Source organism: Diplotaxodon limnothrissa, linkage group LG22 (genome assembly GCF_057381915.1).
Source record: "Diplotaxodon limnothrissa isolate DT_005_m linkage group LG22, D_limnothrissa_male_GT1.1, whole genome shotgun sequence".
Lineage (NCBI taxonomy): Eukaryota > Metazoa > Chordata > Actinopteri > Cichliformes > Cichlidae > Diplotaxodon > Diplotaxodon limnothrissa.
This window is the reverse complement of record NC_140616.1, coordinates 15792773-15816495: the sequence shown is the minus strand read 5'-3', so window position 1 is coordinate 15816495 and position 23723 is coordinate 15792773. Positions and strand designations below refer to the sequence as shown.

Here is a 23723-nt window from a genome sequence, read left to right as displayed (position 1 = left end):
CTAGCTTATTTTTATTACCCATTCTAACTTTTTATTACCGTACTCCAAGTGTGGTTTAATTGAACCATAAACTCAGCAACTACGTGTCTACACCTGCTTTTGCAGAAATGTCAGATCTCAAATGTCAACCAAATAGGTTTTTTTAAAGTTAAATTTTTAACCAGCACCACTTTTTATACAAGACAACAAATATACCAGGAACTTGTAACCGCTATACTCTTTATTTTACTGGCCAGCTGCAGGTTCTATGAAGCTCTACTGGTAAGTGTTTGAGCCACCATTTACTGCTTGTCATAAAAGGCATTTTTTGCAATAAGAGCATCTACAGCTTGCTTTCATTTTGCTCACAGGACTGATTGCATGCACCTCTTTTTCTCCCAATTTAACACTAAATTGTAGGTCGTTTTCATTCTGCAATTAACGACTGCAACTTAAGAAGTCAGCAATTCTTTTTCCCAGCAATACCTTGATGGGGACATAAACACATGCATGGCAAAGTGAATACAACGACTCACCAAATGGTTGGTGGTTCAGATCCCTCCACTTCCAGATAGTCATACTTTTCCTCTGTCTGGAAGTCTGTAAAGATGACAGAGATGGTGTCTCCAGGTTCGGCCAATAGGATCCAAGTACAGTCGGCTTGGTTACCATAGTTGCCGGGGTAACCGGGACTGGTCACCACCCCACTGCCGCCCCTCACAGTGCCCCCACATGTGTCCTCAGCTGTCAATCAAATCAGAGTGACAAATAGAAAACCTGGATTAGGGAGAGGAGGAGGGACCGAGGGGCGGACTTTTTTTTTTTTTTTTAAATTGAATTTCTTGCTTTTGGAATAAATTGTTTTAATTTTCACAGCTATATTAGACTGGGTGAGACAATCGACAATTTAGTATAATCGATTCTGTCTGTTTACCAAATTAGCAATTAAGATCTCATTCTCAATATAGCTAACATTATTTCTTAATCAATCTTACAGATTAAAGTTCAGCCAGCCCAACTCCCCAACTCTCTCCCTCTAAGAAGTGATTTTTCTCAGTCACTGTAATTTTTAGTCTTACAGGTTCACTCTTTTCTCTACAGTGTGATTGTTATGCTGTGTCTGGATTGTTAGAGATGGATAACTTTCTCATGACACATCAACTGTAAAGTCATGTTAAAACCATATTTTGGAAATATGGAGCTCTCACATTGCATTTCAGATATGAAAATTAGCACGTACAGTAGATACTCTGAACAGCCCTTTATGGACTATAAGTTATCTGCCTTTAAGTCTGTACATGTCATAGAAAATTATTGCTTTTTTTAGCCAGTTAGAATTAGAAGTGGGGTTTAAGGGTTAGGCTGCAGTTCCTGTCACACCCAGAGCTGCTGTCCTCTCCTCCAATAATAGGGTAAGTTTCCAGTTTCTCCAATTCCTGAGCTCCGCTCTCGTCTCCTCCAATCACCACCTAGGAACTTTAGATTCAAATGTTTCCCAATTGGCTTTTTTAAAGTTAATCTTTCAATTAAACCTTGATTTGGTTCAAAACATATGGAACAGATGTGAAAATCGATTTGCCTGATTTTCTTTAATTGGTGATCACATCTGATTTCGAGCATTGTCAAATTGACAGTAGTACTGATTATTGTATAACAGATAAAGACACATGGATTGCGCTGTGCACACGGCATAAATTATACACATATAATTTATACAGATACACTCAGTGAGAAAAAAACATACTACATTGGACCTTGTTCTGTCACTGGGACATTGGCTGTATGGGAGCTTATTTCAGAAGAGTGTGCTCAATTCACTTTTTCAAAATACTTTTATCTACACATATGTTTTAAATACCCAATTCATTTCAGGATATTACAAAGAAAATGCTTATTTTTTGCATTTTAAACAGTATTTATCAAAAGCAAATTGAGCGTTGCCAGTATCACAGTGAGAAAAGATACAATGTTGAACCTTTTTTTCGGAGAGCGTCAAACTTTAAACATGGTATAAATTATACCTGTATAATTTATAGTTATATACATAAAAGAGGCAATACTGCATGTAGCACACTCTTAAAGCAGACATGCGTTTTCGTACATACCAGCAAGTGCAATTTGGGATGACACTCAATTAAATGGAATTCCCATGTTGACATAGTTCAGTTTCAGACACGACAGAGGAATACCAAATGCGCGTCCCTTAAACTGCACTCACTGATATAGTGAAAAAGACATATCCTTTACAAGAGTGTAGACAGGCACTGTCAGGTATACATGCACGCTTTTTCTGGCTCATCCAGGCAGTGCTGCCCCGGGGGGGAAGCATGTACAGATGACAGAGATAAGGTAGGGACCAAACCACGCTCCACCCACAGGATGGGTGAAGAGAATAACTTTGGTCAAAGACTCACAGACTCTAGCAACAGATGGTGACCCATAGAAATGAATAGAAACGTTACTAAAAGATACTAGAAATCGGACAGAACACTGAGTAGAGACAGGAAATACAAAGAGGCTAACAGGGGAACATAAATAGATAGGAACAAATAGAGACAAACAGAAATATAGTGAAACAAACAAGCAAACAAAAATAGAGATCAGATTGAATTAGGCAAAGTGTTGGTGCAAACAGCACCAGATAGGAAATGAGAAACAGAATGAATCAAATAAGTGGTTAAAATGAATTTTAAAATAGACCCAGACTCCTTTTTTTAATAGATCAGAGTATGAAGTTAGGAACAATACACATTTCCACTGATTCTGTGTCATTAGTAATGGTGCCTGTGTCAAAACATTAAGCGGTGTTCCACATTTGCTGAGATGGAAATAAAATGTTGTGCATTGTCCCGAACTACAGGTGCTGATGTGCTGAGAATGAAGCACAGACATGCATTATTAATTTGTTAACAATTTATTAATTTAACACAATTCACACAGGCCCTTGAACCTGTCAGTCATACAAATAGACAGACAGACAGACAAGCAGGCAGGCAGGCAGGGCAGGCACTGACAGACAGACCATTCAGTTATCCAGGCAGACTCTCATTCCTCAGCTCGACAGGTAAGGAGATTTGTGTAAATGACCCAACACACCGAACCAAGACCTGCTGAGACCCCATCACATTTGCAGGAGTGCAATGAACAGTGATCTGTTTGTGTATGCGTATGCTTGTGTAATTGTATGTGTGTGTGTGTGTGTGCGTGTGCCTGTTTCCACACCATGGGAATGAGCTGCTTGCAGGATGACAGCTGTCACTGGTTTATCATGACAACAGCAGGGCGTCCACAAGCACCAGTGGACACACACCTGCAGCCACGCACACATACAGGCAGACGTGCACGCCCACGCACACACCTCCACCAGCCCTCCGGCTTAGTGATGTGACGGCTGACAGACAGGTGGAATATCCTCAAGGTGCACTGATGTGCGTTTTATTGAGCAAAAGGAAATTAACTTGTAAAAGGAAAAAAAAGAAGCTTGCATTGATCTGCAGAATATAAAATTGTGTGCTTTAATATAAATGCTCGATTTAAATGAATGCAGTAAATGTTACTAAACTAGGATGTAGCAACTATATTTGTCCGATGTGTCTGACTTCCTTAAAAAATAATAAAAATTTGGATATTAAAGAACAATTGTTTTAAGATAGCAAAACAGCATTTTCCTGTTTGTGTCCCCTGTGTATGAGTCGCACAGCCTCCCTTATTAGTATCTCCTGAGCTTATTATTAGGCATCCAGAAGTAGCTCGCTGGCCAGTTTCAGTACCGAAGCAATGTAAGATACATCAAACATCTACAGTTTGCAAAACATATCCCACACCCCTGTATACTCGAAGTAGCGAAAACTTTATAACTCACTTTTAAAAGCGACACCTTGTCAAAACAAAGATAAATGGCACTCGCAGTCACAGTAAAGGAAGGTGCACAAGCAGTCAATTTAAGACCAGTAACAACAACGCTAGTCTCCAGAGCACATGAGCTGATAACTCCACAGAGTCAAATGCAATAACCAAAACCATAAGTTATCTTATTTGCAAGAACATGTGTCCATATAGAGATGTTAAAAACGTAGGATTCAGACAAATTAAACTGAATCTAGAATTGATGAGTTTGCAGCACTCCCTGAAAAACATCCCAGCAGTGTGCTGTGTGATGATTGGAGGCAGCAGCTCACATCAAATAAAGTTTTGCTGCTGCAGCACTTCACAAACCACAGACAAGAAAGTGATTTAAAAGAGCTGGAAGCTGTCTGTCAGTTTGCATCCGAACGAAAACTATAGTATTATTGACTACATATAACAAAAGACAGTGTTATTTCATACAGTGCTGTGGTGCATTTTCTGTATATTTATCACACTTTCACATTTCAGATCATCCAAGCAACTAATTTTCATATTGAACAAAGATATCCAGAGTAAATACAAATTGCAATTTGTAAATTATGATTTCTCAGATGGGAAACGGTTATCCAAACCTAACTGGCCCAATGTAAAAAAGTAATTGCCCCCTAAACCTAATGACTGATTGTGCTACACATGGCTGGAAAAACTGCAATCAAGCTTCTGTGGTAGCTGGCAATACGTCTTTCACATTGTTATGGAGAATTTTTGTCCCACTCTTCTTTGCAGAATTGTTATAATTAAGCCACACTGGGGGGTTTTCAAGCATGGCCGAACTGTTTAAAGTCATACCAAACCATCTCGATCTGATTTAATTCTGGATTTTGAGTACGACACTTCAAAACCTTCATTTTGTTTATTTTAAGACACTCAAAGGTCGAGTTGCTGATGTTTTTTGCCAAATGTGAGACAACCCTTTGTGTTCTTTTTGGTCCAACTCTCCCATGGATGCCATTTATGCCGAGTCTCTTTCTTATTGTTGAACCGTGAACTCTGACCTTAACTGAGGCAAGTGAGGCCTAAAGTTCTTTAGATGTTGTTCTGGGGTCTTTTGGGACATCTTGGATGAGCCATTGATTCACTGTTGGAGTAATTTTGCAAGGCTGGCCGCTCCTGGGAAGGTTCACCAGTTTCCTCCATGTGTTAATAATGCCTCTCAGTGTGATTCAGTAGAGTCCCAAAGACTTAGAAATTGCTCTGGATAGTGCATTATGTGTTCCTTTTTGAGCTCTTTTAGGCTACTTCACTTTGTCAGACAGTTTCTGTTTAAGTGGTTTCTTGATTAAACAAGTCTGGCAGTAATCAGACCTGGGAGTGGCTCATGATGCTGGACTCAGTTTTTTTCAAAACATGTGTCTCATCACAGTTAATTCATGATTGAACAACCAAGGACAATTACTTTTTCCCACAGCAGAATAGAAAAACTGCACATCTTTGTCTAATATCATTTTTTTGATGATCTGAAACATGTAAGTGCGACAAATAAGAAATCAGAGAGGGGCAAACACATTTTTCAGAGCACTGTATATACTATGAATATTATATTGTTTATTGTCAAAGCTTGCTGTTAGATGCTTTGACAAAAGCCTTTTTACAAATTTATCATTATTGTATGAAAATATGGAGCCTGTAACTCATTATGAAAGCCATCATTTTAGCTGACACATGATGCATTTAGGATCCTCACTAATTCTGTTGTGTGTCATCTAGTAATGGCAGGCCTGGTCAGAGACCGCTTCAGGAGCAGCTGCTCTAATAAAAAGAGACATTTGTTGCGTGTTCACAGGGGAGGGTGTGACACCTATAGCCAACTCTGATTACCTTCTGTTAGTGTGCAGCAGACATGGCATGAAACTAGTCAGATTTCCTTGTTGCACCTGCTAATTTTGGATACTGCTTGCTCCTGCCTGATCAATCATAATGACACATCTGTGTGACAGTGTTAAATATTACCGTGCCTAACCTTACATCTCCTACTGCTCCCTGGTCTATCTCAGCTGCAGTATAAAAGGAATGCTTTATCACGTCTTCTCAGATAAAGGTTGCATATAATTATTTTCACTTTCAGAAATTACATAATGTTCTTCAAAGACCTGCAATGATTCATTTATCTCTTTCAATACGCCGGTCAAAAAAAGTTTAACATCATTCAATCACATTTTTTTTCCTATAACTGCAGGCTCAACACTTTGTCATGAAACGTTATCAAACATTTCTATTTCCCCTCATCAAACAGCTCTCTTGAGAATGTTAAGCCTTAAAGGTTGTACTTCAGGATTATGTGATGCAATCTAGCACATCAATCCTCCGACACTGACCAAGACAAAAGATGCCTTGGAACAACACCTTTGGGTGACTACACCAGACAGCACTTGGGATCTCATTATTAGCTGCCAGAGCGTCTCTCCTCCGTTTGCATTTGCCTTGGCTTACTGCAGTTAAAAGTTACTCATCGCCTCTATTGTACTGCTGCGAAATTGTCAAAAAATGTTCTTGACCTTCACGCCAGCTGATGATACGAGCGGCTGTGTCATCAATCACCAGTGATAAAGGGCCATATGTTCTGGTTAGGCAACTCTGTTCTGTACAATGCCCAAAACTAACTAGCTTTATTATTTCATTTTGAGCCAACAACTTCAGTGAGATCGAAAATAGAATTTTATTACAAATGAGTCTGATCAAGATTGTAAATCAGTTAAGCTTTTAATTTAATATTTCCTGATAATGAAGGAACACAGAGATTGCTGCACCTACAGGCAACACATAAGCTCACTTGAACACAAAAAATAAATGTGGTTGATTATTACATTATTAGTAGAAGTGACTGATAATGATTATTTTTTAAATATCAATTAAAAACGCTGTTAAGATTGAACCAACACCTGTCTGTAACAGTCAGCCTAAAGCTATTATATCAAGAGCTATGGTTATTTCCAGATCATATCTTATCTATCCATCCATTTTCTTCTGCTTATCTAAACCAGGGTCACAGGAGCCTATTCCAGCTGTCATGGGGCGAGAGGTAGAGTACACCCTGGACAGGTCATCAGTCTGTTGCAGGGTTAACACAGACAAATAGCCATCCACGCTCACTTTCACACCTATGGTCAATTTAGAATCACCTACAATCACCTACAGAAAGACCCCAGGCTGGATTTGAACCCCTTGCTGTGAGGCAACAGCAGTAACTACTGTGGGGAAGGCTGTGGCTCAGGAGGTAGTACAGGTTAGTGGATCAATTCTCCAGGTTCTCCAGTCGAAGTATCCTCGGGCAAGATCCTGAACCCCCAGTTGCCTCCAATCATTTAGTGTGCGTGTGAATGTTAGACAAAAGGCTTATGTATAGAAAAAAAGTGCAAATGACGATTGTAGTAAAAAGTGTTTTGAGTGCTCATCTAAATTACATAAGCACCATCTAAGTACACATTTAAGACTGTGCCACCATGCTGCTCACTTATCTAAAGAAAAATAAATGGATGAATCAGCATCCATGAACAGATCTGCATATAGCTAATAATTAGCAATAGGTGTTTAATTTGATGCATTTTGCACATCACGAGTATATCATGACACTGGTTTTGTTTTAGGTGCTGTGTACACAACAACATTCAGACCCATGGAGGGTAGAAATAAGATCCACATAAAATCATCAACTCCATTAACCTGTGCTAACACAACAGTAAGGCCCCAAGATTGTGGTTGGGTGCATATTTTAGCCTGTTGTGCTTTTAGACATCTGATGTTTGATTGATTAACACTTGCTGGTGAACTTTGTTTCAAATGACAAACTACAGGTGAGAGTAGAGCTGGGCGATATGAGATTTTTTCATATCACGAAATGATTTTTTCATTTCAGGCGATAACGATATCTATCACGATATAAGCCAAATAACTATATTTGTAAGATTTAAATGTGCCGTTGCTCACAAGTAAAATGTGAAATAATCAGCAGCTTGTTTTTATTTAAATATTTATTTCCCATAATAAGTTCAACAGGGTAGATGTACTTAAGGAACATGAGACTTTTTCAGATAAATAAAGGCAAATATTGCAAACTACACAAAAGGCAGCCACTAAAGCGTTTAAGTTTCAAAATGGAACGAAAAACGAAACAGACTACTAAATTGTCAATTCCACTTAGAAACAAAATATTAATTCTAAAAATAAATCTTAGTTTGTTTTACAGAAGAACAGACAAAACTGACTAACTTTTGTCAATATCAAATAAACTGAGAACTAAAAGGAAATTCTCAATCTCTCCTTGTTGTATAGCTGAGCTTTTCAAACAGTTTTAACAGTTACTTTAGTCTGACAAAAGCCGAATGACGAATTAGCGCTTCCAGTCAGAGACTGAGGCTACGTCCACACGTACACGGGTATTTTTGAAAACGGAGATTTTCCGTTTTCGTTTTAAAAAATAATCCCGTCCACACATAAAGGCAGAAATGAAGGAAAACGCTGCTATGAACATGCCAAAGCAGCAGGTGGCGCTAGATTCCTAACCGTGCAGAAATGTTGGCCAATCAGAAGTCTAGAAGCCTCGGTGGGAAAAAGTAAACAAAGCTGGGGCATAGAAGCAGAACCGAGTCGTATGTGTGGAGGGACAGTAACTGTGTGTATATGTAAGCATTTAAACACTGCAGAGAGTAGAATTAACAGTAACAGTATTGTAGAAATTCATTTCACCGAAACAATAATGTGGCGCACAGTGTGACACATGCACCAGTTTATTGTATTTCCAGACTTGCTTTCGGCACAATTTGCAGTGCACGCTACTCTGTTTTTTGTCAGACTTGAAATAGCCGAAATACCTTCACACTACGGAACTTCTATGGCTCTTCCGTTCGACAATCTCTCCGGCATTGGAACCATCATCTGTTTTCTCTTCGGTCACGCTCGGTTGATTTTTCTAGTCGGCACACTCATTTCCTCCATTACCCGCTGGCTGCTTCCCAAACAAACACACGCGCGGCTTGGCACTTGTGCTGTACGTAACAAGTCACGCGACGTGACGCTGCGGCTGTGATTGGTTCGGCTCTGCGCTACTTAATTTGGATTGGCTGACCTTTTTTTTTGGGGGGGGGGAGACAAGAGCGGCGGGGTCTATCGCGATAGCTTAATTTCTCTATCGAGTAAAAGTTATATCGCGATACATATCGTTATCGTTCTATCGCCCAGCTCTAGGTGAGAGATTCACAAAGAACCATGAAGAAATGTCTTATGATCCCATCACGGAGGATCAACCTAAATAAATCTATAGGCAGAGACTGCTTTGCTGTCTGTGTGCACTGCTGTGATCTCTTCTCCGCTTTTATTTCAGACAGTAACCTGGGGAGGCGCAACACATACTCATGCCCCAGTGCACTTGCACTGACCCACAGGAGGAGGGAAAGTGTGCGTGTGTGCGTGTGTGTGTGTATGGAAGAGGGTGCTTTATGTGTTAGCGTGTGAGAGGGAAAGAGAGGTAGTGTTTGCCATGTTGCCTTCATTTCTTATCACATCAGTGAGTTGGTACTGGCCTTTTCTTTGCCTTTCCACCTCTCGCTCCCTCTCTGGTTGTTGTTGTAACACCATCTCTCTTTTCTTCCCTACTGGTCTCCGCTTGCTATACACCCCTCCTCTTCCCTTTGCTGCATGAAGATTATTTTTCGTAGTAAAACAGTGCATGTCCTCCACTGCCCTCGGCTCATTTAAGCTGTTTCTCCCACGCGCTGCAGTCCCAAACTTGTCCAGACATTACACATCAGCAGTGCATGTGAGAACACAAATGTCTAACGCGGTCAGATCAGATATTCAACAGTCTTTAACTGTCGAGCTCTCTAGTGTGATGTCCAATAGTGTGAGAACAGCACAAGTAATGTCCGATGAATTTACAGCTAGCGAGTGTTCAGTCTGTGTCCTTCAAGGACCAAACCAGTACAGTAACACATCAGAAGGTTTGTGAGAAAGGACATTTTCAGACAATGTCCCAACCTGATTTTCCAGTTCGTATGTGAAAACAGCTTAAGCCCCCACCCACCAACACCGACACACGCACACACACACACTTTATACTTCATTCTCTTTTTCAAATTCATCCCCACTCACTCTACCATCTCCTTCCTCATCATCCCCCTCACCCTCCAACTCTCCATCTCACTCTCTCTCACTCCTTCTCTCACATGGCCCGGGGTGCTTTGATCACTCGTTCTTAGCCTCCTTATCCTGCTTCCCTCTCTCCCATGCGTTCATCCCGTCTTCCCTACTGTGCTGTCATCAATATCGCAGTCATCTGAGGATTCCTTCTTTATCCCTCTCTGTCTCCCTGTGTCTTTCTTTAAGATCTTACTCCCTTTGCTTTTCACTCTCCATCTCTTACTCTCTCGCGCTGTCTTTCTGCTGATTGATTTTACGTTTAATGGCTTTTCTGGCCTCATCTCTTCCTCTCCCCTCCTTTCACTGTCTATCCCACCTCCCCCACCCCCCGCAACCCCTCCACCCCCTTTCCTTCCTTCTGTCCCATAACTCCATCTCCTTTCCTGCATCACTTTGATAGGCAGATCACTATCACCATCAGATTTGCGCACAGACACACACACACACACTCACACAGACTTCAATCACAGAAGACCCCGTGTGCTGTCAGCCTCTAAGGATTATGGGCCATCTACATCATCCTCTCTTTCCCTCTGTCTTCAGGCTGTATCCATCCATCCCTTCTGCTCTCTTATCTACATCCATCCACCCATCCATCAACCTCTTGCCCCCACCCTTGTACTGTAAAGTCGAATATATAGCCACCCTTCTTTCTCTCTCACCACCCCTACTATACCTTTCATACCTAAGCTTACCTACTATAAATGACCGAATACACATGAAATATACAGGTATACGTCCACATAAATGGGTTAGGGTTAGGTAGTTATGTATAAGTAATTAGCCTCTGCTCTGAAACATTACCACATGATCTTCATCACACAGCTGTACTCTGTGTGCCTTGTTGCCTAACTATACAGAGGACGCAATTTCACTCGCGGTCTCAATGTCACTTTCACAATTCAGTCATGCCAGAGCCCGTTAAGTGGATATGGATGTATAAGAATAAGACCTCACAGGCAATGCCATTGCGTCTGCCAAACTAAGAGAAACTTTGGCATTGTGAACAGAATTCAACTTTGCTTTTGGATAGAGTCCAGCATCATTGAGCATATAAGCTTTACAATGAAAATAACTACATAAATGCAACTTTAAACTCACACAATCTCATTTGGAAATAAAAAAAATAAACATTCCAATGCAACCTATTTTTACTGAGGATCTACAAAATAAAATGCAACTTGCCCCCTCCCTTTATTTTAAGCACAAAGTCTCACATTCAGTTTTCCACCTAAATCCATCACAAATTGCCGTTGCAAAGATAAAACAGTTTTATAATCTATACATAACTAAATTAGCTAAGGATGGGCTAAAAACAGTATTTTGAAAAGGTTGAGGCCAGGTGTCTGTAGAGGTGTGCAGGTGGCATTATTATAACCACCATTTGTGGTTTTGATGCAGTATCCCATTTCCTCCCTCTCTTCATTACACCCTTAGCACCCTCAACAAACCATGTTTTGGATCAATCAGTAAACAGGACTATTGTTCATCTACTTAGAAAAGCCAGTGTGTCTCAGTCCACCTCAAATGACTGACCTTGTCCCCCTCTCCCAGGTTAAGTGGTTTAGAGATCATTGCCCCTTTACTTACAGCCTTCTTTAGACAAAAGCTTTGCTGATTGCCATCCTGTGTTACTTACTTAGCAAATCCTCTGTGAGAAAGTTGCTTTTTTATCTCCATTTATTGATTAAATAGATTGATTGTACTGCTTTAACTGCCCAATTTCGCTTGCCTGAATATGCTTGGGATACAACTGATCCAGTGATTCCGCTGACATATACCTCTTAAAATCCTTTAGTTTAGCAGACTTCTGACGTTTTAATTTCTCGTTCTAGTTTTTAAGTAATGTTCTGTGGAAACCTGGGGAACAGCCAAATTTAACAATGAACAATGGCTGCAAGCTGATTAACTTAATAATTCTGCAGTAGATCTAATCTATCTAAGTGCCATTTGAATATGTGCTTCAGTAGAAGTGATACAACTCAAGGGACTATGACTTCCAGTGCAAAAAAGGTTAACAATCACAGTGCCACATATTTGCTTATGTTTGATTTTCTGTGTTTACCTGTTGCAGGATCTTAACCATTTGTTCATTTCACATAACAGAGCTGATTATTTTTCAGGCTTACCTACAAACGGAGCAGATGTTCTATGTTTGCACTTTTTGTTTCATTCTTGTTTTCTTTTCTCTCGACAAGAAGTATGACCATCATTTCCCTTTGATGATGCTTCAGCATTGCAGCATGTGTAATAGGATACAGGATTATTCTTAAAGGGTAACCTTCAGTTCACTGAAGCACAAAGGAACCCGATATTAACCTTTAAAACTTCCAGGAACAATGCCTGTCTTAATGTACTCTTTGAGTAAATTATGTTTGCGCTGATTTGTAAGTGCATATGGAAAGTGATGCATAAAAAAAGAAAAGCGTTTGCACCATCTGGCCACATGTTATTTGGCAGCTATTCTGCAATGCAGCAAACATGTGGACTAAAGTCATTTTATTTTTGTCAAAGGCAAAACATCCTGTTTTTTTTTCTTATTTAGAGAATTTATCCTGCTCACACCTAGAATCTACCATTGTGTCATAGAAACACCAGCTTTGCTTTTGAGACGGTCACTAAGATATTGAATCATTTCTTTACTTATGTTCTAGGAGAGGTTTTGGGGGATTTACATTTATCTTGCTTTAATTCTGTTTGATTCTGTATAAGTTGAAGCTTGCGACCACGAGGTGCAGGAGTTTCTTTAACCTCCTAAGACGGCATGCATTTTTAATTCCTCTTTGATATTTGGGCATATTGGGACCCGATGAATGTAAAAACAGAATCACCAGATTTTTATTTTTATCCGATTTTTGTTTCTAAGAAAAATTAGCACCACATATGAAAACATTCGTTTTAAATTTTGATAAAACAGAGGCAGTATAATGTCCTCGTAAGTGGATATCAGGCCCCTGTACAGCAAAACTTTGTATTTTGGTCTAGACAACCCAAAATGTGATGCCCACATATGTGCCAGGTCCTAGCACTCAGGTAAAATTATGTTTATGTCTACATTCAGCTTTGTATGACTAATAGCAAGCAGCTTTCTTTGTAACTTGACTTCAGTAACTTCAAATTCAGTCCTTTGTATGTGTGGGTTCCACTACTCCTTTTTACACCCGCTTACGTCTGTCATATTTTTCTGTAACCCTTCAAAAACTTGTTGTAAACATATTGGTTGCTTTGCTCTTCTTGGCAGCATTACATTTTCGATGAATAGTTACAGCGATTAGGTCGCACACCCACCCACGCTGACCTTCAACTCCTCCCACCATCTGTCCACAAATCAGAGAACAGATGCTGTCTGCCAGTCAACTAACACCCTGACATTTAGACCAATTAGGGCAGAAGAGTGATAAAACGGTAAATCAACAGATTGAGACATAAAGAGAGACGGCACAGATTGATAGATAGATTGCTATCATAATTATCATTCTTACAGTCATCGTGTGACCCTGACTTACTGAATCATATTTGGAGTCCTGGTAACAAATAGCAAGTTAACTCATTATTTTGTGATTACCTCCTCCTGTAAATGTTACTCTTTGACCCCTGTTACTTACCCCACTTAGCTTCTACCTCAGATTGATGATATCGCATAACTTGGCTTTTGCTGAATATACGTGAGCATTTTTCACTCCAAGAACCAAGCAGATGAAGTTAAAATGATATTCCGACAAAATGACAATGATAAATGACAGCATCGCCTACATTTCAGTGTTTTACTGAGGAACGCTTCACGAGGACTTTTGGGGAGCTTAGAAGTCTGAATAAAAGCAAAATGCAAGGTCACAGAAGTTAAAGATTTGTTGAAGTAAATGACAACAGCGTGGGTGAACAAAAAGAGTGAGACTGGATGATACTTCACAGCAGAATTGAGATGGATGAATCTGTCTTATCCATTTTCTCATCCGGTAATTAAACAGAGTTTATAAATTATTAACTGTAATGACAAACTCCTAAAGTTTTGACGTATTCGGTATTACCACTCAATCATTCACATCCTATTTCTTTCGCTCTGTTATTTCCTATACTACTCAGAAATACTCCTATTTCTGAGTTTCTTTTATCTATTGTTTTTTTTAAACACAGTTAAACACACAGCCTAATTATGACTAAATGACTCATATGTATTGATGATTAGCAGTTTAATAGTCGTGCTGAAAATGTATGGTAAGCCAAGGGTGCTTCTTGCTTTAGCGTCATGCTAAAAGGTACTCGCAAAACTTGTTAGTGTTGTTAACGCTGTCATCGAGTGTCGTTGTTCAGCTTTATATATGATACAGAGAGAGAGATTTGATGCAAGTTTCTTTGCACTGAGATGGAGGACAATAATGCAAATGTGTACAGTACTTTAGCCAAAGTTGCATCAAAAACATTATAATTGGTGAAAACATATTATTGTGGGCTGAATCAAAGTAGAAACAAATGCAATCATTACAGCTTAATTAAATAATAATATCAGGAAGGGTTGCAGTTTGGCAATAAGCTGACTGGCATCACATTTAGAATTCACCCACTTGCATGAATGTGCTTGGAGTCATACAAGATAACTTTATAGGTTACCTTTAAACTTTCAGTGGGTGAACAAAAATAGTCTCTAAGATAATGGATGGATTAGAGAGGACATATACAAGTATGAAACACATAAAACCATAAAATGAAATAAAAATGACAAACTATGAAAAGTGATGTGTCTTTCTAAAAAGACTTATTAGATTACTGTCACCAACTATAGTCACTGTAATAAGGTACTGTCACAAGGAATTTGATAGCAAAATGCCACATGTCTCTAGTGTTGACAGTCTCTCAAAAATGCTTATGAGACAAAACCTCAAATGGCCACTTCCAAATAGTTTCTGACAGTCCGTCTATAGTCTAAACAGGCTTTAACGAAAAGGTGACTGCAACATGTCCTTTTATAGATCTATCACATCCATAAAGGCTCAGCGGACTACCCTAAAGTTGATACTTAGCCCTATGTAATCAATACATACACGCATCATATGTAAGGACTACCAGTAAATCATATCAATAATTCTCAATGTGTTTCTGACCTTTTTTGGTTCACTGCTAATGGATCTTACTCATTACAGAAATACTGACCTACCACGCAAAATGTAAGCTCTTTTTGTTTCTGTTCAATTATTATGACTAGTGAGAGCTGTCCTTCACTCACCTGCCTTTTCAAACTCCCACTTGTTGAGCTTTTGAACCCATACGGTCGTTAAGTGATGACGTGACGAATCCTACTTCCGGGCCTAAAGTAGTCTGCGTTTAATATGGCTTTTGTGTTGTTAACATGTTTAATGTTATGTATTTTCTTCTATTTGATCTCAAAAAGCTTCTAAAACAGTCAGTGATCACTGTTGACCTCCCTCGGCTTTTATTACCGCTAATCATTTATTTAAGCTCAGTTTTTAAAACCTTAGGATGTAACTACAGCCCAGCCCATGCAGCAGTATATGAATGACTAACCTCGTATTGTGGATAGATTATCTCAGTTGTTCTCCTGGCTGAAGTTTGGTCCTTTTAAGCATCCTGCCATGCGATTACATTTGTTCCTGACCACCGAGAACACTCACGTTAACTTTTATCGAGTGGAAAAAAAGTTAGCTTGTTTATATTATGCTAACATAGCTGTGTCGCTAGCGGTTATGTAGCACATCATTATATACCAGCTAGCCAAACTTCAGTAACCCTACAAACGTCACTGCTGTTTAGTTTTCTGTCTTCATTTATGTTGGAAGTGATAACAGAGCTGTACGTTTTAATTTGTTTCCAAAACCCCACAGTCAGGACATGCTATATTAGATGTAGACATGTAGACTTAACGACCGGATAGGCTGTGTTACACAGTATTATCATACTGTATTGTATTACAGCAACCAGTATATCTGATAAGAAGCCTCTTTGATTACAAGATTACTGTATACATGCAATCAGCAAGATGGATAGAAAAGGTGAAGTATAAACCGACTAATGAAAAAAAAGATATAACCATAAATTTCCAGTTGGTGAGATTTTGAAAGACAGTAGTTGTGTGTGTGTGTGTGTGTGTGTGTGTGTGTGTGTGTGTGTTTGAAGAAACACAAGAAACATCAAGTGTTTCATCAAAAAGCAAAAGGAAAAGAAGAAACTAGAGAAAGGTCAAAGACTGATCAGAAGAGATAAAGATAGACAAAGATAGGAAGCAAAGACAAGAGGAGAGTGAAAAGTCTAGCATCTAAGCTTTGACATTTTCACTCAGTAAATATTTGACTGGTATAAATGGAATGAAATCCCTGTGGTTTGTCTGTGAACGTTTAGCTTTTACGTGCATTTATGTATTTATTTGGTTTCTTTTTAAACCAGGCTCATCAGGCTCTTTATTCAGTTTCAGGAACTCAGTTTATTTAACCAGAACCACTAGGAAGAAACTCAAATGGCAAATACACACATTATGATTTGATATGATTTATATAAATTTATAATAATGTGATGAGTCGTTAACCCACGGTTTGGAGTTTTTGTTGTGGACTCATGATGTATTTTTTTTTTCATTTAAGGCACAATTTCTGTTCAAGTCCTATATTTAGTCCTCTTGGTATGATTGTATTTCTTAGTGTTTCTAAGTCTGTCATCTTTGGTTGTAGCTCTTGGTAAGATGATGTTAATTCTCGTCAGTGTCCAGTCTATCTCAGTCTTGTCTGTGTTTTGTCCTTAGCGTTAAATCAGTCTTGTCTCTGGGAAAGGCAGCCTAGTCTATGTGTCAAGTATGTTAGTCCAAGTCAGTGTTAGTCATTTCCTGTTTTATTTTGGTGACCTCTTGTCGCCTGTGCTTTCCCCTACCTATTTATCTGTGATTAGCTTCAGCTAGGCAGCACGGTGGAACAGTGGTTAGCACTGTTGCTGCACAAAAAGAAGGTCCTGAGTTCAATTCCACCATCAGGTCAGCAGGGTCTTTCTGTGTGGGGTTTGCGTGGGTTCTCCCCGGGTACTCTGCAGACCGTCTGCAGGCTTTATTTAATGGAAAACTTCCACAACAGTGTGAATGCGGGACCGAATGTGAGTGTGAATGGTTGTCTGTCCCTGTGTGTTAGCCCTGTGACAGACTGGCGTCCTGTCCAGGATGTACCCTGCCTCTCGCCCTATGACAGCTGGGATAGGCTCCAGCGCCCCCCCGCGACCCTGAAAAAGGATAAGCGGAAGCGAATGGATGGATAGTTTCAGCTATCCTTGCACCTGTTACCTGTTCCCTTGCCCTGTATTGTGTCCTCCCTCTTAGCTTTGTCCCTTCTAGTTATGTCTCTTCTGTGAATAGTTACTTTTTTGGATTTTTTTCCTCTGGTCCAGCTTATCTTCGTATATTTGTTGGAGTTTAGCAATAGAGCATTTTTTTGAGTTGTACTCCTGGTCTTCTGAGTCCTGCACTGGGTCACACACTGCCTGACACACAGTTCACACTGACGCAATACAGTGATTTGCAAATCTCAAAAAGCCATATTTTATTCAAAATAAAATACAGAAACTGAAAGTCAATTTCATGGCAAAAATGTTAGGACAGGGCCAAAGAAACAGCTGGAGAAACATGTTACAACTAATTAGGTTGACTGGCAACAGGGCAGTGAAATGATTAGTAATACAATGAGCATCTTGGAGTGGCACGGTTTCTGATAAGATGGTCAGAGGTTCACCTATTTGAAAAAAACAAAGATTTCTGAAGATATCTACGGTATATAATTTGATCTAAATATTCTCCAATACTGAAGAAATCTCTGTGCACATTGGACAATGATGAAAATCAATATTGGTTGCTTGGGATCTTCAGGACCTTAGGCATCGGCGAATCAAAAACAGGCATGAACCTGTCATGGAAATCATTGCATGGGCTGAGGAACACTTACAGAAATCACTGTGGACACAATTCACCGTGCCATCCACAAATGAAAGTCAAAGCTCTAACATATAAAGAAAAAGCCATATAATAACATCACTAGGGTTCTCATGGCCAAAGCTCATTTAAAAGTGATTGAAGTGAATTGGAAAGCTCTTTTGTTGTGAGACGAAATAGAACTTGAAATTTGTTATTGAAAATGTGGACAGCGGTCCTCCGGACAAAAGAGCTGAGGGATGATCCAGCTTGTTCAAAAGCTTGGATCTCTGTTATTATGGAGGTGCATCAATGTTTATGGAACTGGAAGCTTGCACATCTGAAAAGGCGCCATCAAAGCTGAACAGTGGAGACAAATGTTAAAGCAACATGTGCTCCCATCTTTTTGAGGGAAGGCCTTGCAAGAACCCACATATTGCATCTATTACAACAGCATAGCTTCAAAGTAGAAGAGTCTGGGTACCTGGCTCCCGTCCAGACTCTTCGCCAACTAAAAACATTTGGTGTATCATGAAATGAAGAAGTTAGAAGCTTATATCAAACAAGAAGGGGGAAACATTCTTCTCCAAAAAGTCCAGAAGCTGGTCTTGAGTTTTTACATGATGAACATGATGAAGTCTTAATATGTCATGCATAATTCAGATTTTGTGGTTAGAAATTGTTATTGTTGATGTTACTGCCATTAAGTTCAAATGATACAATGCATTGATAAGGTGTTTTAAGTGTATATATGATAGAAATTGGTCACTTGAGCTCATTGGTAGGTGGTTGAAACAAGATGACATTGACATATCTGATACAGATACCTGTAGGAACTTCAAGGGGCCTAAAATGGACCTGAACCTCAACTCCTAATCGTGTAGGAGCAGTTGGCAGACAGACTGATTTTGTGTGTTACAGCAGGATGTATGTTTAAACACACTGAGACAGCTGTTGGAGTGATGTAAATAAAACAATTTAAGAAATATGAGGCCCTGATAAGAACAGAGTATGCCATAAGAGAGTTGGAGAGTTCTCTAATGGAGTTAGAGAGTAACAACATTCTCATCTATCCGCATCACCAGATAATGCAGAAGAAACAATAGAGCTTTTTCAGGACAGACAAATCTATATAGATGCATTAAGTTACATTTGAGATGTAGTATCTATCAAACAGCTGTCATGAAATTCTGATGAGTCTCGATAAAGGCGTGAGAGGCAGAGGGTGAGTGTGATAGCCAGATAGAGAGAGAGAGAGATGTTAGCTGAGGGAAAGACAGATCACAGACATAACCATGATGACAGATTATTTAATGAAGAACTGACTGGCTGGAAGGAAAGAAAACCAATTAGAAGACACGACATGAGCACTGGGTGCAGGAGAAAGAGATGGAAAGAAAGAAAGATAGATGAATATTGGATAGAAGAGATGGATCAAGACAACGGTTGAGAGCATTAGTGAGAACAATGGTGAGATAAGCAGAAAGATAGAGAAATATGAATACAGATAATGGCCAAAGACAGAGGTAGAGATGTGCAGAAAGACAAAACTGTTAAGCAGACAGAGTCAGGAAAGGAGGAAAAATGATTGACACAGAGAATGATTTATAGGAATAAGAATTTTTGATTACATTACTGGGAGACATAGAGCGATTTGAGTGGATAGAACTTAAAGGAAACCTTAAAACTGGGGACATTCTTCCAGTGCTTACTTTGCTAAGAAGGAAGTTTTTGTCTGGGGAATAATGATATCACTTACCGAAAATAACTGACACAGCTGCAAAATTTGTGACAGAATGCGGCATTAGCATTCAAAAATGAAGAGGAGCATATATAATGGAAACCCAAGGATTAAGTGTGTGAAATTGTAGGTCTGCCTCTGTATGCATTTGTGCATGTGTGTATCTGGTTGATACCCCATTTTGAAATCTTCCTCACTTGTGGTTTTGTCTCATTCTGTCTCTCTTCAATGTTTAATGGAAGGAGGGAGAACAAAGTGCTGGAAGCCTTCTTTCCACAGCTGCCTGAAGCACCTTGTTTTTCTGATTTCCCATGACTTTTCGCGGTTTTGTTTTTCCTCCCTGTTTTTGCCTTCTCTGACCATGAATTTTACCCCGAATCAGTGTAGTTTCTCACACGAATATTGCAAGTTCGCCTTTCTACTTTACAACCTTTTCTGCTCATTCCTCCTTTTGTTTTCTGTCTCTATCACTTTTTTCCCCCAACCGTTGATTACTAATCCACCCTCTTACAGGAACAATACCTTTCAAGCAGTTTAAATAACCAGTGATCAATACAGGAAGTGCATTTTGTTTGTGTGTGTATGTGTGCGTGGGTGTGTGCACGCAAAACCCTGCATGGGCAAGTGCATCTGTGCTGTTAGTGGGTAGTGTGCATTCATGAGAGACTGTGTTATTGTGAATTATTTATGAGGCTAAAGTTCTCCTCTGGGAGAAACGCAATGCAACATGCTTCTAATATCTTATTCACAACATGTCTGTCTGTGTTTAAAACATGCATTGCCTCAGGAAGTTCACGTTTTCAACCCCTCCAGTAAAAGAGATAAAGAATACAGACACTTGATATATCCAGCATATAGCCCACTGCTACATTTATGTGTCAGCATATGAACTCAGTCTATCATTTGCAGTGCTGCACATACAATTTGAATAGCCTCTTAAGCCACTTCATGTGCAATGCATGCATTAGTGCCATTCATTGCTAAATGTTAAGTACAGCTATTAATTCAATTTCAACAATATATGTGACATTCTATGTTACAGAAGAATCACTTGTCCGTATGTTTGGTTACTAGCGTAACCCCCGTTTTCTGACTATGGAAGGTGCCATCTATTGAGACGAATTACAGAAGTTCTACTACCACTACATCTGTTTAACACAGATCAGTTCCTTCAAGGACACAGGTACCCTGACCCCCTTTATAATACCCCCCGGCCCCACACCAGGTGTTCTCGCTCTCAGCTTCTCAGTAGCCGAGAATTATCCATTCATATGTAATATAAAAGAATCATGCGTCTGCTGTCTGTATCTATATCCACGTCGGTACTGGAGTTTATCTGGTCAGATAATGACCTAGTAAACATGATTAACAGCATTAAAAAATAACATCTATGAAACACCGAGAAACAGTTTACTGTATGTGTATGGAGATGCAAGCCATAAAGAAGAGCTATATATATTGTTGGCATTACAACAAAACATAGCAAAAGGTAAATGAATAAACAGAGACAGGTGGCAAGGCAATCCTGATGTAAGCATTCTTAACACTTTCCCTGCCAGAGTGCTGTTTTGAACTTACCACTGACTAATGAATCACTAGGTTTTTTTTAAAGATCTACCAGAATATTTTTGTTTTGTTCAAAAGAAAGAGCAGAAAGATAGACCTTTAACACTATTGCATGATATGAAAGCACTGATTGCTGGAATATTTCATCCTTGGCGGGGATAGTGTTAACCATGTGTGTCATCTAGCCTCGTCTGCGTAGCATTGTTTTATTTGTATGCGTGCAATTATTTGATCTGATGTCCTTTTTGTAAATACAGGCAGTTGCGAGCATTTGTGTGCATTAAATTGCATTTCTGCGAGCATGAGTGCGGCTGCAATTGTGACTTTGTTTTATAAACACACAGCTGTATTTGTATGGAAAATAATGTATGTGTATATGTGTGTGACAGAGGGCGTGTATCTCAGAGTCATGCATAGGTGAACAGCCTGATTGAGAATGAGCCAGTCATGCATGTTGACTACTGATACAAATACCCGAACCCAGTGTGCAGTTGTGTGTATATATCTAAGAGACATACAGCAGTAACTGTGTGCTTATATGCTCTTGTACAGGCATGTAAATGCGTGTTCTTGTGTAACAGCATGATTGTGCATATCTACCACATTTTTGTGAGTATAAACAGGACTGTGGAAAAGTTGCAGGCATTATGGTTGTTTAAATTCTTCTCCATCACAGAATACCACTGGGAAGGCATCTGATTTGTCCAAAATACTGCATGCATATGTCTCCCAAACATACAACCAGAGCGCTATCTTTAGGGACAACAAGAACACAGAGTTTTGCAGCAGATGGTATGGCCCCCTTTGGAGCCACGATTTTGACATCATGGAGTCAATCTGGGATTTATGTACATAAAGTGACTGAAGCAACTGAAACACCCTGAGTCCAAGATCTAAGGCAAGATTGCCAAGATGCTTACAAACAAACAACCTGCCAAATCTCTTGAAAACTGTGCATAAATGCACCTAGGAGAATTGATTGTGTTTTACAATAAAATGGTAAAAGTTGAGAAATGCTGCCTTTGATGCTCTTTGCATGACATTAAGGTATAAATGAAATGGTCATTTTAATACTTTTCGTAACACCTGCACAGACCACATAGTAAGCAGATGCTGATGTGCCTGGCAGTTGTCTTGAAGGTACATTAAATAAGGAAATATTGAATGTATAGTAAATGGACAGTCTTAATTACCACTGAAAGTGCTTTTTACACTGCAAGCCACATTTACCCACACACAAAGATTCTCGAGAATGAATGTGCAGTTCAGTGTTTGGCCCAAAGACAGTTTGACACAGAGCCACAGCTCCCCATAGAAGCATATGCCTAGGTGTTATTTTTCTGTGTGATCTATATGCAGCACATTCATACCTAATTGGCAGAATAGGTCAACTGCCAATGAGCCTCCAGTAAGGCAGCACAAGACCACGTTTAAACCAACAGATGGAGCTTGATATCCTATGTTAGAAAAACTGCTTTTAGATGTAGATCACTTTGGATTATTTTTTTTAACTTTTATCGACAATTGCTTTGATTCTGTCTAAATATTAAACAACCAGTGATGTTGCCTACTTGGGCTCACATTTGAGTTGCTGTTGGTCTTTTAACTTGGCAGCTGACCCAGGAGGTGAGACGTAACAATATTATGTATAACTTTCAGATATATGATCTTTACTTCAGAGCTTCTTTTTATGGTAGGTTTTTACTGTTACACCCGACAAAACAGCCTCGTTAGTTTAGGTTTAGAACACTTGAGGGACGTAGTTATTTTAATTCATTGCCTGACTTCCCAATATTAAACCAATACAAACTTAAATGGAGGAACAATAACATATAAAAAGCAATCCTATTGGCGCATCCATCACCGGTGCTTAACATACATGAAGAGATCACAGAGGCTCATTCATTTTACAGAGTTTCTTTTTTGTAGTTTTTTGGAACAATAAACAATGTTATAGGTTATATAAAGAAAACATAGCAAACATCAAGTTAAATTTAAACTGATGATGCTGATTAGATTCACTCCCTGAATTCCACCTGTATACTAGTTTTATGCTGTCTAGCTGTTGGAAATCATCCATGACAGCTCATCTGACATCAGCTTATATCTCCATGAACTTTCTTTCTCCCTACACAGTACCGCTACAACCAATCTCAGGGCTCCTACACTACCATACCCCACTTCAACCCCTTATTACACCCATTTTTCTACTTATTCATGGAGGTATAGTCACCCATCTACAATGTAGACAACAGCTAATACAGCTATTTTTCTGCTTTTGTTTTTCATTCACTTTGTTTTTCCTCTGCGTGTGTTTTGCAAAACAGACGTTCGAGCTGAGTACACTGATAAAGTTAGAATTTAGGTTGAAATGAAGCTTGCATTCCCATTTATTTATGTTATTTTATTGTTATTTTAATGGGGCTACTATGGCTTAACGTCATTCAAAGACTTTTGTATTCTTAGTACATTCTTTTAAAGAAGTTGCATCAACAGGTCAACTTA

General features: G+C 39.3%; 1 protein-coding gene across 1 annotated transcript in view; it reads right to left on the bottom strand.

Annotated features, from left to right (window-relative positions):
• Positions 1-23723, bottom strand: part of csmd3b (CUB and Sushi multiple domains 3b) — a 433532-nt gene that overhangs the window by 194863 nt on the left and 214946 nt on the right. The window contains exon 5 of the mRNA XM_085346113.1: positions 516-723. Coding sequence (XP_085202239.1) covers positions 516-723 — 208 coding nt within the window. The remainder of the gene's footprint in view (positions 1-515; positions 724-23723) is intronic.